This window comes from Dermacentor silvarum, chromosome 11, assembly GCF_013339745.2.
Source record: "Dermacentor silvarum isolate Dsil-2018 chromosome 11, BIME_Dsil_1.4, whole genome shotgun sequence".
Lineage (NCBI taxonomy): Eukaryota > Metazoa > Arthropoda > Arachnida > Ixodida > Ixodidae > Dermacentor > Dermacentor silvarum.
The window spans coordinates 72,848,438-72,861,785 of NC_051164.1; the positions used below are offsets into that span (position 1 = coordinate 72,848,438).

At 44.1% G+C, this 13,348-nt stretch overlaps 1 protein-coding gene across 1 annotated transcript in view; it reads left to right on the top strand.

Moving 5' to 3' along the window:
* The first annotated feature begins 1,924 nt into the window (after positions 1–1,924).
* Positions 1,925–13,348, top strand: part of LOC119433883 (receptor-type tyrosine-protein phosphatase kappa) — a 66,493-nt gene continuing 55,069 nt past the window's right edge. The window contains exons 1-3 of the mRNA XM_037701166.2: positions 1,925–1,937; positions 3,191–3,412; positions 7,519–7,680. Coding sequence (XP_037557094.2) covers positions 1,925–1,937; positions 3,191–3,412; positions 7,519–7,680 — 397 coding nt within the window. The remainder of the gene's footprint in view (positions 1,938–3,190; positions 3,413–7,518; positions 7,681–13,348) is intronic.

Below are 13,348 nucleotides of genomic sequence, written 5' to 3' on the forward strand. Positions count from 1 at the left end.
GTTGACTTCACGCACTTCGGCTGGAATACCCGCCAGTATCTTGGAACTTTTGCTTACGATGGTAAGTTCACCATTGTTTTTTGTTCGTCTGATTTTGAGGGCTTTTCTGAATGGTTCGGCCTGATAATGCAGAAGTGCTGCTTGCTGGGCCAGTTGGTTCATGCATATACTTGAAAAAACCAGCGAAAAAAATTCAGACGCAAACGCGACAGAAAGAAGATAGTAGCGTTGTGGTGTCTATTCTTTCCGTCGTGTTTGCGTCTCAATTTTTCGCTGGTTTTCTCAAGTTCCTGATAGTGACTCTTCTGAATAAAACGTCATACATTTAGCATGAAGGTGAGGTTTGGTGGAGAGCTTTGTCTAATGGTACGTTTGTTCTTTGCCCTACTTAACCTGCTTCCTCAAAACTATGAAGGCCGAAAGATAGCGTCTAGTCATGCTATAACAGCGCTTAGCGTTAAGATATACGAGCATGGAATATCACTTGATGATGCCTGCTAAGTAGCTCTTGTGTTGGAGAAAGAGGTAGGCAGGTAGCTTTTCATTTCGCTGGAAAAATGTTATCGTAAATAACTGTTTGGAATGGAGATCAAGCGTGCCCTTTCAATTCGACGGTGTCACATGAAACATTCTCTCTGCTGCAAACGGTGGCGCCATCCATCGCTACCTGGAGGAATGCACTCTGCATGATTTCATGATGGTTTCTTCGTCCCAGCAAATGATCCCTACTCACTCTCTTGGTGACAGAGAGATGTAAATCATGCCGTGGCAGTATTTTGATTAGCCGGTTATGACAAACGGCGTCGAATTTCTGACTGAAGTTGAAGTACGCGACATTTAACTTGCCACACACTGCTTCAGAGTCATGACATGCAGTTGAAGCCAAGGACGGTGATGCGGGGCGGGGCGTACCGGGAAAAGTGTTGCTGTTGAATATTATTTATTGCGAGAGGGCACCAGTAAATTCAAGACTAACTGAAACGGTTTACATGGCCCTCAAAGGCGACATATGGTTGTAGAGTTTGTTGCACCGGTTTAATACGCGCACTGGATTAGGAGAACAATAGCCGCAGTCTGCAGCACGACTAGGAACGTGTGTTTTTAGAGAAATTTAGAAGTTGGAAGTGGGTATGGTAACAAGGGGCGGGCCACTATATGGAGTGCATATTTCCTTGAGTTTGATATGGTGCAATTACTTTTGAGGTCAACTTCAGCGACAAACACTACAACGACAATAATAACAAGAAAAGCCTTTGGTGTTAGCGCTCGGCATCAGGGAAACGATATCCTTGGAAGGTGTATCTTCAATTGCACCATTCATTAACACTAAGACATGTTGATGAGCACAATGAACGCGGGCTGGGCGTTAAATATCATAACGCTAAACAGAGAGCAGTTTGTTCAGTTCATTGTGATCTTGACTGTTATTTTCTATTGAAGTATCTTTGTGTCATTAAGCTTTCCGTATTACTATAGTAGTGACTTGTAGTTTTGTCAGTACATATTCTATCGCACACAAATATTTTTCTCTATAAACGTTCAATCACTCTCACACTGTAATGCCCACTGGGCGATTCTAAATAAATAAATAAATAAATAAATAAATAAATAAATAAATAAATAAATAAATAAATAAATAAATAAATAAATAAATAAATAGAAGCGATAAAAATGCATTCAAGCAACAATGCAACCGAAAAGTAGTATGCAGGACAAAATGCATGCAGCTTTTAATGTGAATTTTTTCTTTGTTGCCCTTTCTTTTGCCTTCCTCCTTCCACCCGCCTGTCCACGTACTGATCGGTGTTTACACGCAGGTGTATTCAGAAAGGTCTGGCCCTCTACCGACGGAAGTGAAGCCGTTTTCGGAGCCTTTCTCTGCTCGGTCCGGGGCAGCGCACTGACCTCCGCCACTTCAGTGGCCATGCAGAAGGCCTGTGCGTATACACGTTGTCTTCATTTTCCACCAAAAAACTCTTTATGCGGGGTTTTAGAGCGGCCACATTTCGTTTCCATAATGAGTAGCGTTGAAGCGCCCAATGGACCCGGGGACACTCAGGAGAGACATGTGAAGCCCATGTCTGTCGTTGCCGTTCTGTCATTTTTTTGGGGGGCAGGTGGGGGGGAGGCTATAGTTTTTTTAAGTGGAGTACTGACGTGTTTGCGTGTTTGACGTGTTTGACGTGCGACATTTTGTTTTTCGTTTGTTTTTAAAGGAATGGCCACGATCTCGAAACCCTAGAGGAAATGCTGCCAAGCCCCAGAACACCGTGAATAATTTGCTATCACCTTCATACATACTCGCACGCGCACACACGCACATGCACATGCACACACACACACACACACACACACGCACACACACACACACACACACACACACACACACACACACACACACACACACACACACACACACACACACACATACACACATACATACACTACATACATACATACATACATACATACATACATACATACATACAATACATACATACATACATACATACATACATACATACATACATACATACATACATAACTGACGACTGAGCGAGCCGGGGCGAGTGCCGTTGTTTTGCTCCCACGTGACCATCTTCTGCCTCGTGTTCACGCGGGAGCAAAAAGTCAACTTTTTGGGAATCAAAACTGAAACTGGTTGTACAAAATGTAACATAGTAAATTACTCAGGGTGCTCTCAGGTTGCCGGTATTTTTTTTTTTTGTTTAGTTTTTGACGTCCACGGCATTTGTCTAAAGGAGAAAAAATTAAGAGTAGAAAATATAATACCCGTATAATTTTCGTCCACCGCACCGCACGGCAACGCGAAGCTACGAAGAAAACCGCTACGGCTTCGCTGGGTTTTCTTTTTACCCTCGTGGTATACAGTCGGGTGGGTTACAATTTCTCCCCTTCATGAACCTTCCTCCACCTTACAAACTTCCAAACAAGTGATTCGCCATAGCTCTGTTGTTTGTCTGACATAAGCCGCTCCGCATGGTTGCTAAGTGTAACTCCAAAATATACGCAATGTTCCGGATCAATTTAACTAAAGTTGCGTGCTCTGCGCGTAATATTTCCACCGATGTTTCACAAGAGTTTTTTTTTTTAATACTTTCTTTCAGGTGCGTTTTTTTTTCTTTTGAATGTTTACTTTCTCCCGCGACCACTTCCCGTACTTTTGCAGTTTATTTCCCGACCACTCTGAGCCAGACAATCAGCGTGAACGAAGGCGTCGATATTCATAACGCAAACGGAGGAGGCTCCATCAGCTGGTTCAAGGACGCGGAGGCTGTGAACAACCGTCGGTCAACGTTCCAAATCCGGAACGCCCAACTGGGCGACGGAGGCCTGTACGCATTCAGGCAGGAGCCTGGAGCCGTGCAAGTGTCGAGAGTCATTGTGCGCGGTAAGTTCACCGCTCGGAAGCAGTCACAGTACTAAAACATGCTTGATGTGGAAAGAGGTACCACGTGACCGACAGTGAGCGCCGACATTGTTGCGCAAGCACCCTGAGATGGTACAGTCTCCAAAATCTTTAAGGTGATCGCAGGAGCACCGGCCGAAATTTCCTTGAAAACTCCAAGGCGGACAACCTTCGGCACACATTACTCCCCTGGTTGTGGGCAAGATTAAAATCTTCTTGCCACTTCCTCTTTTTTATGAAAACCGGTGCTGACAATAAAACTGACACACGTTAGGCGCAATCCGCACGCGCAGTGGTGACAGCATGAATGCAATCTAACCATGTGTATTTGTACGCCGAATCACATTTCTTTTACGCGCAGGATAAGCAGTGTTTCACAAGTTTGTGGGTTACGTTTCTGCCCTGTAGTGAAAGGCCATTCTCGTGAGTAGCATGTAAAAGGTTTAAAGCTATTCAGCCACCGAAGTTACTCGCATTTAAATTATGAATGTAGCATGTAAAGGACTTAACTTGTAAAAAAAAGAAGGAAGAAATAAGAGGGAATATTATATTCCAGCAGTGATGAAGATCTAACATAGCAGCCAATGTGGGGAAGAAGGTCACATAATGTAAATGTTACATCACCGGAAGGTGTCCGAGGGAGGCGCTGCATGAGCGTTCGGCCGGGGCTCGCTCTCATCACATTCAAAAAGCCGGCGACTGTACCTAATGCAATAGCATTTTGTTCGCATCGTTGGGCAAGTTCTGCCTACTGCTATTTTGTGAATTCACGAAATACAACATTAACTGAAGTCCACGACTGAGGGTAGGCTTTTAAGAAATAAAAAAAGAAATAAAGTAAGGATATATTTCCAAACTAAAGGCATAAAACGTGCTCTCGCACTCTGAAATATGTCGCACCTCTACGTGCATTATTACACCCGAAGAAAATATTCAACATGTCTTAGGGGGTACGCTTTCAAGGGGCACTGTGCACCAGGCGGGTACATTGTTGTCAGGAACGTCGCGCGCTTACAGAACAGCATTAATGAAAGAGCATCTCCAGGTTCTAAGCATTAGACACAGAAACCCGCCAAGGGAACCACAATTATTGTCGTGAGACACAATTGCTGTCATAGCCTGCGAAATTCTAAGGTTGGGCAATAAAAGATGTAGATAAAGAGATCGAATGCATTGCTGATTACACGCTTTTTTCGACGTTGCCCACTGCCTTGACTGATAATCGTAATTGGAGAAAACTTATGAGAACTTGCCCCCGAATGACTGTGGGCAAATGTTATTCCGGTGGAGCGAGAATTGTGAAAAAGCACGGAGAAAATGCACAATATAGTAAAAAATGGCTCAGCTGCCGGCATAGTGGGAAGAATGTGGTGGGTGACGGTGACATAAGCAATAAAAAAATCAAAGCACACTCACTGGAATTTCACCACGCAGATCTTGTGCGATTTTCCAGGCAGAGCTTATAGTCCGCAGGCGTCGGTTTTTTGGGCTGGTACAGAAGCTTCCTGCAATTAGGATAGCCGTAAATGTTTAACACCTGAATCTAGTTTAGGTGTGTTTGTGGGTGGGAGGGGGGATTAACATAGCAATTTTGTGTCTCTGCTGAACGCGAATAGGTAGTCTGAGCACATATTTGGGCTTGCACAAAATGCAGTCATATACAGAAAAAAAAAAGAGAAAAGGTTGCGTACATCGCAGGAATAAGTCACGAGATAATTGATCTAAAGAACACTTCTGCTCTCTAACATTCTAGTATTTATGATTATCAATAATATTTCCATTTTCCGCATTTTTAATTTCAATAAAAACGTTATTATCCGAGCACAATCCTGCATCACCTCTCCACAGCACTCTATAATCACTGGATTCTTGGCCATTCCACCACAGTGTGTGAGCGCAATTACTGGAGTAACAAGCAAGCAACGAAGCAGAGACAAGATGACAATTTTCACAGTTGCATAATGTTGATGTCGCAGTAAATGGTTTCACAGCTGAAAGAATCCCTGAAATCGCCTGTCATTATTCTTTCTGATTTTCTTCTCCTTATATACCTATTATTATTATTATTATTATTATTATTATTATTATTATTATTATTATTATTATTATTATTATTATTATTATTATATTACTGTTTTTATTATTATTGTTGTTGTTAGTAGTATTAATAACACTACTACTTTGCTTTCAGCGTGCCCTGACGGAAGGTACGGTGACGGATGTCAAAGCATCTGCCCCCAGTGTTTACACGGGGGTGTTTGCCACGACATCACCGGCATTTGCGTCTGCCCACCGGGATTTACAGGAGAGCTATGTGAAGGATGTGAGTTGCCCATAATTTTCTCAATGGGAGTCGTTCGAATAGCTGGTTTCGATAGCTTTGCGTCACCGCTATACGCTGACAGAATGAATGTACCACATGCATCAGCAGCGAGTGCACATGAATACTGAATATAGAAAATTCGAAATGAAAATATAATTTTTGCTGACCGAGCTTCATGGCAGTGGCGCGGACGCTAGTAATTGTGAGATGATGACCAATACAGTTATAAGTCAACAATATATCACTAATTATTTTTTGTAATGATTGATGTTAGAGGGATATGTTGAAAGTAGTCAAAGTACAACCATGTGCGCCGCGTTGGCCTGGAGCGGCCGGCGCCGGCTAACATTCCCAGGGCTAATTTTGTACACACACAGAACTACCAAGCAAAGTCTATGGGTGGGAGGATTGGGACGCGGCAGCTTGGTTAGTACCACACGCGTAACCACCACACGACTTCAAGTTATATATCCGCCACGTCATCTTTTAGTCGCTTTCATTTCCCTTTTCCTGGTTATTTCGACATCTCAGTTGAACATGATTCCCCCCAAAATTTTGTCTGGCTTCATTTTGTATCTCGTCGTAGGAATGTGGCTGCCTAAAGATTTAGCCCCTTGGATCACTTTAATGCTCTCGCTCAACGTTTTGCTAAACATTTTATGCCTAGTAGCACCAGTTTTAGGAAATATGGACTCTAAGTGCTCCACAAAATGCACGGTTGTTCTAGTAAGTTGTCCGTGCTGCAATCTTCCACTCTGCCGAAACAAATGTAATGCAGCAGCGCTCGAAAGGCGCTGACAGCTACGCTTCCGTTTCTAACGCGCGAAAGAGCGAAATGAACCGGAACAATGGTGTATACAACAAACTTGCTCGCAGCTAACCTAAACTGTGTGATCAAGACCACAGTGACAGGTTCTGCTTTATTTATTTTCTCCACAGTGGTCCTGTGATAGATTTGACGTTTATATGTTCTCGCACCAACCACTGCTATATGGTCTACGCTGCCTAAAAGGACACCCACAGTCTTGTTTCAGAGGTTTTTCTAAAGCTAGCCTTAAGCAAACCTCAGCAGAGCTTGACCATGTTTAACGATTGTGTGCGACAAATCTTTATCCATGTTGTGACAGCCACCCAACCGGGTTACCCCATCGAGCGGACGGCACAACATCAATATATGTGCAGTCTCCCGTTCGTTACAAGAAAATTATTCGACAAAAGTATTGGTCAGTAAATTTTGCACGCCTAAGATAAGAATAATTTGCTCCGTCCGGGTTTATATTTTAATTCGAGTGTAGCTAACCCCTTGGCATATTCACAGCGAATGGCCGCTATTTCGCGCTGCCTGTTTAGCTAAACGAAATTCCGAGCAGAGTATCAACTGCGTGCTACAAAATCTCGTTCCGGCAACTACTAAACGTGGGTTTGCCCCGTGTCAGGCAGGCAATCCATGGTGAAGATAATCCAACAGCTCGTACACCGTCGCACAAACTTGAACAGCTTTTCGGGGCATCGACCCCCGAGACCCACAACATCGCGCGCTGTTCTACACCTAAAATCTCGGAGGCAAATGCCTGCATTGGTAATTCACCGCGCGCGCTATACAAGGCACTGGGCTTCTGCGCGTAAGATGGTTGAGCAGAAAGCCACTAAATCAGCACGTCACCGTTGTCGCCTCGACTTTAGGGGTAACTTTTAGGAAGCAGCGGATGGCGAACAAGGGAAGGTACCAGATGTGCCAGCTTTGTGCTTTGTTTTCAACTTTCAGTTTGCAACCTGAACCACTTTGGCAAAAACTGCAGCCACAACTGCACCGAAGTTTCGGCACTGGCTGGAGGCGACCCGCGTTGCGGGGGCATGCTGTTCTGCCTACCAGATCCGTACGGCTGCTCCTGCTACCCCGGATTTCGAGGATTGGACTGCACTGAAAGTGAGCCCTTGTGCTGCATTCATCACGCAATTTGTACGCTATGCGCAGTATTGAAAATAGTTGCAAATTACTTGGTAAAGTGCATTTCGCTGAGTTCGATATATTTTTTTTGTATACTGAAAGTTCGCTTAACAATTGATTCAATACACAGTCGCACGTGATTTTCAAAGCGTGCAAAAGGCTCTGCTCAAGCACGCATGAACTTTTCACATACTCAGCTACTTCATTGAAGCGTTTTTGCGCGCAGTCTAATCCTTCCATGCTTTTTTACCGTAATGCCCCTATAAGCAAACAGCAACAAGTTCGTTTCGAGTTGCCGATTATTTGCTTTCACCCTAGCATTATCCAGACTTCTAGTTAGCTCACAAGGTAGAGTGAATGCCGCGGTAAGGCCATATTCGATAGCCGGTAAAAAAAAAATGTTTGTTTTTTAAACGGTGGATTGTTTTCCCGGAGGAATCGTTATGGGGTTTCGTCTACAGCCTCGTACCGCTTTCACGTGGAATTTAGCTTTCTATTTCGCGTTCCTACGAATTCGACATGGGTTCAATGTTTTGTACCAGGTATGGTACCGATAACATAGAACTGGCAACAATTCCTGAACTGAGAAATTTTGCGTATTTATACCATACTAAACACAGGAATCAACAAATTGCTAAGTTTTCTTGAGCAGGTAATTTCTTGCTGAATAAAGATTTTCTCTTTTGTTAATGTTTCAATCAACCAAACAGAACCCGCAGGCATCGCATGTTAACACGAAAACCTTTTTTTTACCCCAGAAGCAGGAAACTGTGGTAATATTTGCGTATGCTGGCGAAAGCTGTAAGTCATTGGATGTTATTGAAAAAGTGCGTTAAATTAGTGCGAACCTGCATTAGAAAATAGAGGATGTTAACACTACAATGAAAAGCCTATGCGATGGCAGTATTCACCGTTTGGAACTATGATTATAATACGTGCTGAAAGCGGGTCTAGGTTTCTTTTTCCCGGAAGCATCCAAAAAAGCCCATCTCGCCAAGCGTTAGACCTAGATTGCTCCACTTGCTATGCTGCTAGAAGTCGAACATGCAATCTTTGCTATGTTTTTTAGGGTTTTGTACGTAGCCTGAAAGCTGACGAAAATAAACTAACTATGCCAATACTGTTAGCAGCAGCTGTGTGCCACGCGTGCCAGCAGCTGGGTGTACGCTGCACCACTCTCCTTTTCACTAATGCATTTCTCATCTTGTTACTATCTGCAATAGTTAACCCCACGAAGCCCAAGGTATCATTTCAGCTACGCAGACATTTATACCCGAAATTTCTCATTTCAGCATGAGAATTTACCCTAGCGCAATTCCCACGTGAGCGTTTTCATTACGCTAGAGCTAGTTCTCATTTGTGTTCTCACTCATCAAACCAATAACAAATGAATTACTTAATTTACTCAATATTATGGTACTCCATGAACATTTAATTGTCTCCTTTGTTAAGAATATATCCCAATGACTAGAAATAAAGGTGAGCACGTTTTTTTTTTTTTTTTTTTGATGTGGACTGGTGTCGAAGTTTCTGAGGTTATTCACCCCGAGTTGTTGGCTAAATATTTGTTAAGAGCCCTTTTTGTTCATACAGTGCTGCCTTGTAATTGCTGTGAATGGAATGATGCTCGCGTGTTCCCAGTGTGCGCAAGCGGAACCTTCGGAGCAGACTGCAAGCAGAAGCGGACCTGTCACTGCCAACATGGCGTCGGTTGCCATCCGCAATGGGGAGTGTGTGCCGACGGCATCTGCGAAGAAGGATACAGAGATGCGCCGTTCTGCGAACGAGGTCAGACGATGCAAGCCTATTTTAAGCTATTTGTGGCAGAGTTTCGCGCAAGCTATGCAAGAACAAATACAGAAACTAAGCTAGCGGAAAGCAGCGAGAGAACGCGATAGATAACAGGCCGTAACACTACAGCAAAGTTAAAAAAATGTGACGCTCCTCTTGTGACCTTCGCAGGGGAAGGCAGCGTACTATAAAACAAAGCAAGGCACGCAGGAAATTAACAGTTCTTTTATATTGAAATGCAGAAATTATAAGGTAAAGGGTAACGAACGCGTCATGCGGAAAATGTCGGTTCGGCTTCCACAGGCTGTAAGCTGCCATTTCGTCAACTTTTATTTCGCTTTATCTTATCATGTTATCTTATCAAGACAGTTTACCTTCCCCTGTGCTTTTCATGGTTTCATTGTCTGTTAATTTTACGACGTTGTCACTAACAAAAAAATTAGCCACATAGTTTGCCTTTTCATATTATATATTTATTATAGTTATTATCTTATTCTCATTATAGTAAATATCGTCTTGAGGCCCCTGTATAGTAATTACAACGCACATTGCCTTCAGTCCATTTCAATAAACTTCGAAGCAACTGACGTTAAATAGTCATGCCGGATATGAAGTCATATGCATGCGGAAATGTATGCGAATGCGTTAATCGGTGTTCTCGCCGTGAGCTCTTCACAAAGTTGACAATTTTGTTATCAAATCCATCATGTCATCTCACAGGGCGAAAAGCCTCCGTGAAGTGCGTTTCGAATACAGCAAAATTCCATGAAACAACATAATGCAACATCAACATGCCACCTTGTCACATAATGTTATATCGGGATCACTGTGTTTAGGCGAAGAAGTTCTTTTTAGGAAATTTTTTCACTGTAGACAGATCAGTGTGGCCGCTGAGTTAACGAGCGCATGTAACCCTCATTTGTTTTCATATGTTATCGTTCTAGAGTATCCCGTACTGAGTTCATTCTACGCCAGAGTTATCGATGAAGAAAGCATCAATGTGTATTGGGAACCCTGGTCTTCTCTGAAAGGCGACAAGGGTGAAGGGGAGGCCGATGGCTACGTCATACAGTTTAAGGTATGACAATTTTTTTTCAGGAGTGTTATCGAAGAGGTGACAATTAGTTCGCGTGTGTATAGCTTCTAATTCAGGAACTTAAATGGCGCGGTTTTTCCGGCCGTGAAAAGCCATAAACAGAGAGTAAACATGTGTGCCGTCTTCGACTGTAAATAGGAGTTAGTTGCCGCACCACGTGTGAAGTAACGCTGCGTGGTTGGAGACAGAAAGTGGCCAACGAGTTTCGGTATGGCCTTGTTAGATTCAGTGTGAAGGCGTACAGAGGAGATTGCCATAATTATTGGCAATCATTTACCATGCACAGGCCGTAAAGAGAGATGGAAGGGTCGTTGAAGGTAAGAGATACAGAATCTTTAACTGAAGACACCGTAATTGTCTCGATTGAGATAGAAACCTGAACTGTTCCAGCTCTCAAGACAAGCAACTAACACTTCCGCTTCCAAGCTGTTCTCTCCCTGATGCTCTAGCCAAGCCCCACCGGCGACCTAGCGAAAACCGGAGCCTGAATATAACTGATTGGTCACCGTCGGCGGAAGTCAGACAAAGTAGTAATGTATGTTTCAAAGTGAGCACGTAGACAAACACAGTACATAGCTTATTGCCTTAGATGGAAACCCGAAAAAAAAAGAAACGGCATATTGGGCAAGTACAGCTCCAAACCCACTTGATGGAGCAGTGACATCATTTTCTTGCACAAGTTTTGTTATCCTTTATGAGGTAGTTGCTGACTCTAATGTTACAATATGTAGGCGCGTCCCTTAGAACGAGCAACAATGATCTTTTAATGTGACCATTTCAAGATGGGTGTTAAGGGCAGTGTGCCTTCGTTCAGGAAGCTGGCGGCCGATAATTTTAATAGTGGCGGCCACGCGGGTATCTGGATCCGTTCGCTTTCAGTTCACAGGAAGCCTAACCGGAGACCATATTAAAACAATGCAAGCATGGAAATGAATAAACATATAAGAACGTCAAGAAAATGCCTTTGTACGGCACTATAAGCAATAATTGACCGATCGCGACGATGGCGAGGCTGGTAGCTCATGATTGCTCGGCTCTGAGCACCCTATGAAGGCTGAGGCTACGGTAGCAGTTCCCTCTGCACATAGAAGATAGCTGCTGCGCAGAGCCATAGAACATTTGTGAAAATTACGGCGCCTAAATTGGAATTTTGAGATAATGGACGATATGACAACTTTCCGTGAGCAGGTTTCCCCACATTTGTAACTTGCCTTAACCACGATGGCGTTCCCGCTTGTAGCAACATTAAATCTGATACATGCGTTTTGAAAGCTTGGACGGTGTTAGAAACGGAAAGAAAAAGCAATGAAGTCACCAGCATTCATGTATAGACCTAGTATGATTGTAGCCCTACGTCCATTATAGCGGTTAGGTCAAAGTATGTTTACGAAAGTATTTGAAGTAAGAGTAGTACCGATGCTTGGGCTAGTTGGTACACAGTTAATTTTGATGCAATTGAGCGATAAAGACGACGACACGAAGACACATCACACTTGAAGGTTTCTCATATCGTCTATTTAGCGTATCAAAACTGCTACTTTGGGCTCTGTGGGGTTAATGAGCGCACCATTATAATTCAGATTCTCGCTAAACTTTCGAAGGCAGCGATACATCATTGTTACGAATCACCGAACACAAGCTTGGAAACAGGAGTGCTTTTATTACAAGAAGTGGTTCGCTCTCGAACATCATAATCACTCCATGCTGCGAGTTTTCATGGTCGCCATTCTCTATCCCGTTCTTCTGCATGGTTCGGAGAGGAGAGACACACACACCTGTGGTCAGGAATTTATTTCGGGCTCCTATTTCTAACAGCATAGCCTCCGAGATCTGACGGTGCACACTGTCCAGCAATGTAGCCCGACCTCGCAGGCCATTATTCCTGTCTGTGTGGGCGTACACGACGTTACATGATGTCACTACCAGCGCTGATGCCTTCGTTTACGTCTGCGGCTTTCCCGGAAAATATCACACAAAAGAACAGAGTGTCTGTCTTGAACGTAGATTTGTACTGTGGGCTGTGTAAAAAAAATATTGCGAAAATTTCACATTCATTTCCTTCCGCTACTATATTCTACCCATTTCATAGGAGCGAGACGCCGGTACGTGGAACCGGACGGATATAATACCAGACTCCTGGCAACGGCACGCTGTCAATCGACATCATCGACCTGAAGCCAAACACGTGGTACAAAGTTCAGGTGTTAGTGCACGACGTCAGTGGCCACGTGCACTCGAAGACAGCGCGGACTGCCAGTGTCAAGACCCCCTGCGGAGGTCAGCATTGTTCAAGCGAAGCTTGTATTGCCTCAAAAGAGTGTCGGTGCCGTTGTAGGTGGGAACGTAAAAAAAAAAAAGAAAAAAAAAAACCGTCTCTCGCAAGTGAACGAAAACGGTGGGAAAGGCTAAGAATAGACCACTGGTGAAACACGCGAGGGGCGCGCCCGTAACACGTGACGGGAGCACCCAATAAGGAGCGGGCGCACGCCGGGAGAAAGGCAAGGGAAAGAAATGGCCTCGTGCGCGTTGCGTCGGGTCTCCTTTTCAGTGCACGCTCAGCAAACGGATGGGAAGGCGACGCGTTGTTCGGTCGGCGGCGGAACAGGCCGCTTTCGACGAGAAACGCCGTCAACGTCGCCGGGAGCAGGCTCGCGTTCGCCGTGCGAATCTTACGTTCAAGGCAGCTCAAACCAAGGCTCGGTTACAGCGGCAGGCAGCAGATCCCACGTTAAAAGCCCGTCTTACCAACGGGCAGCAATC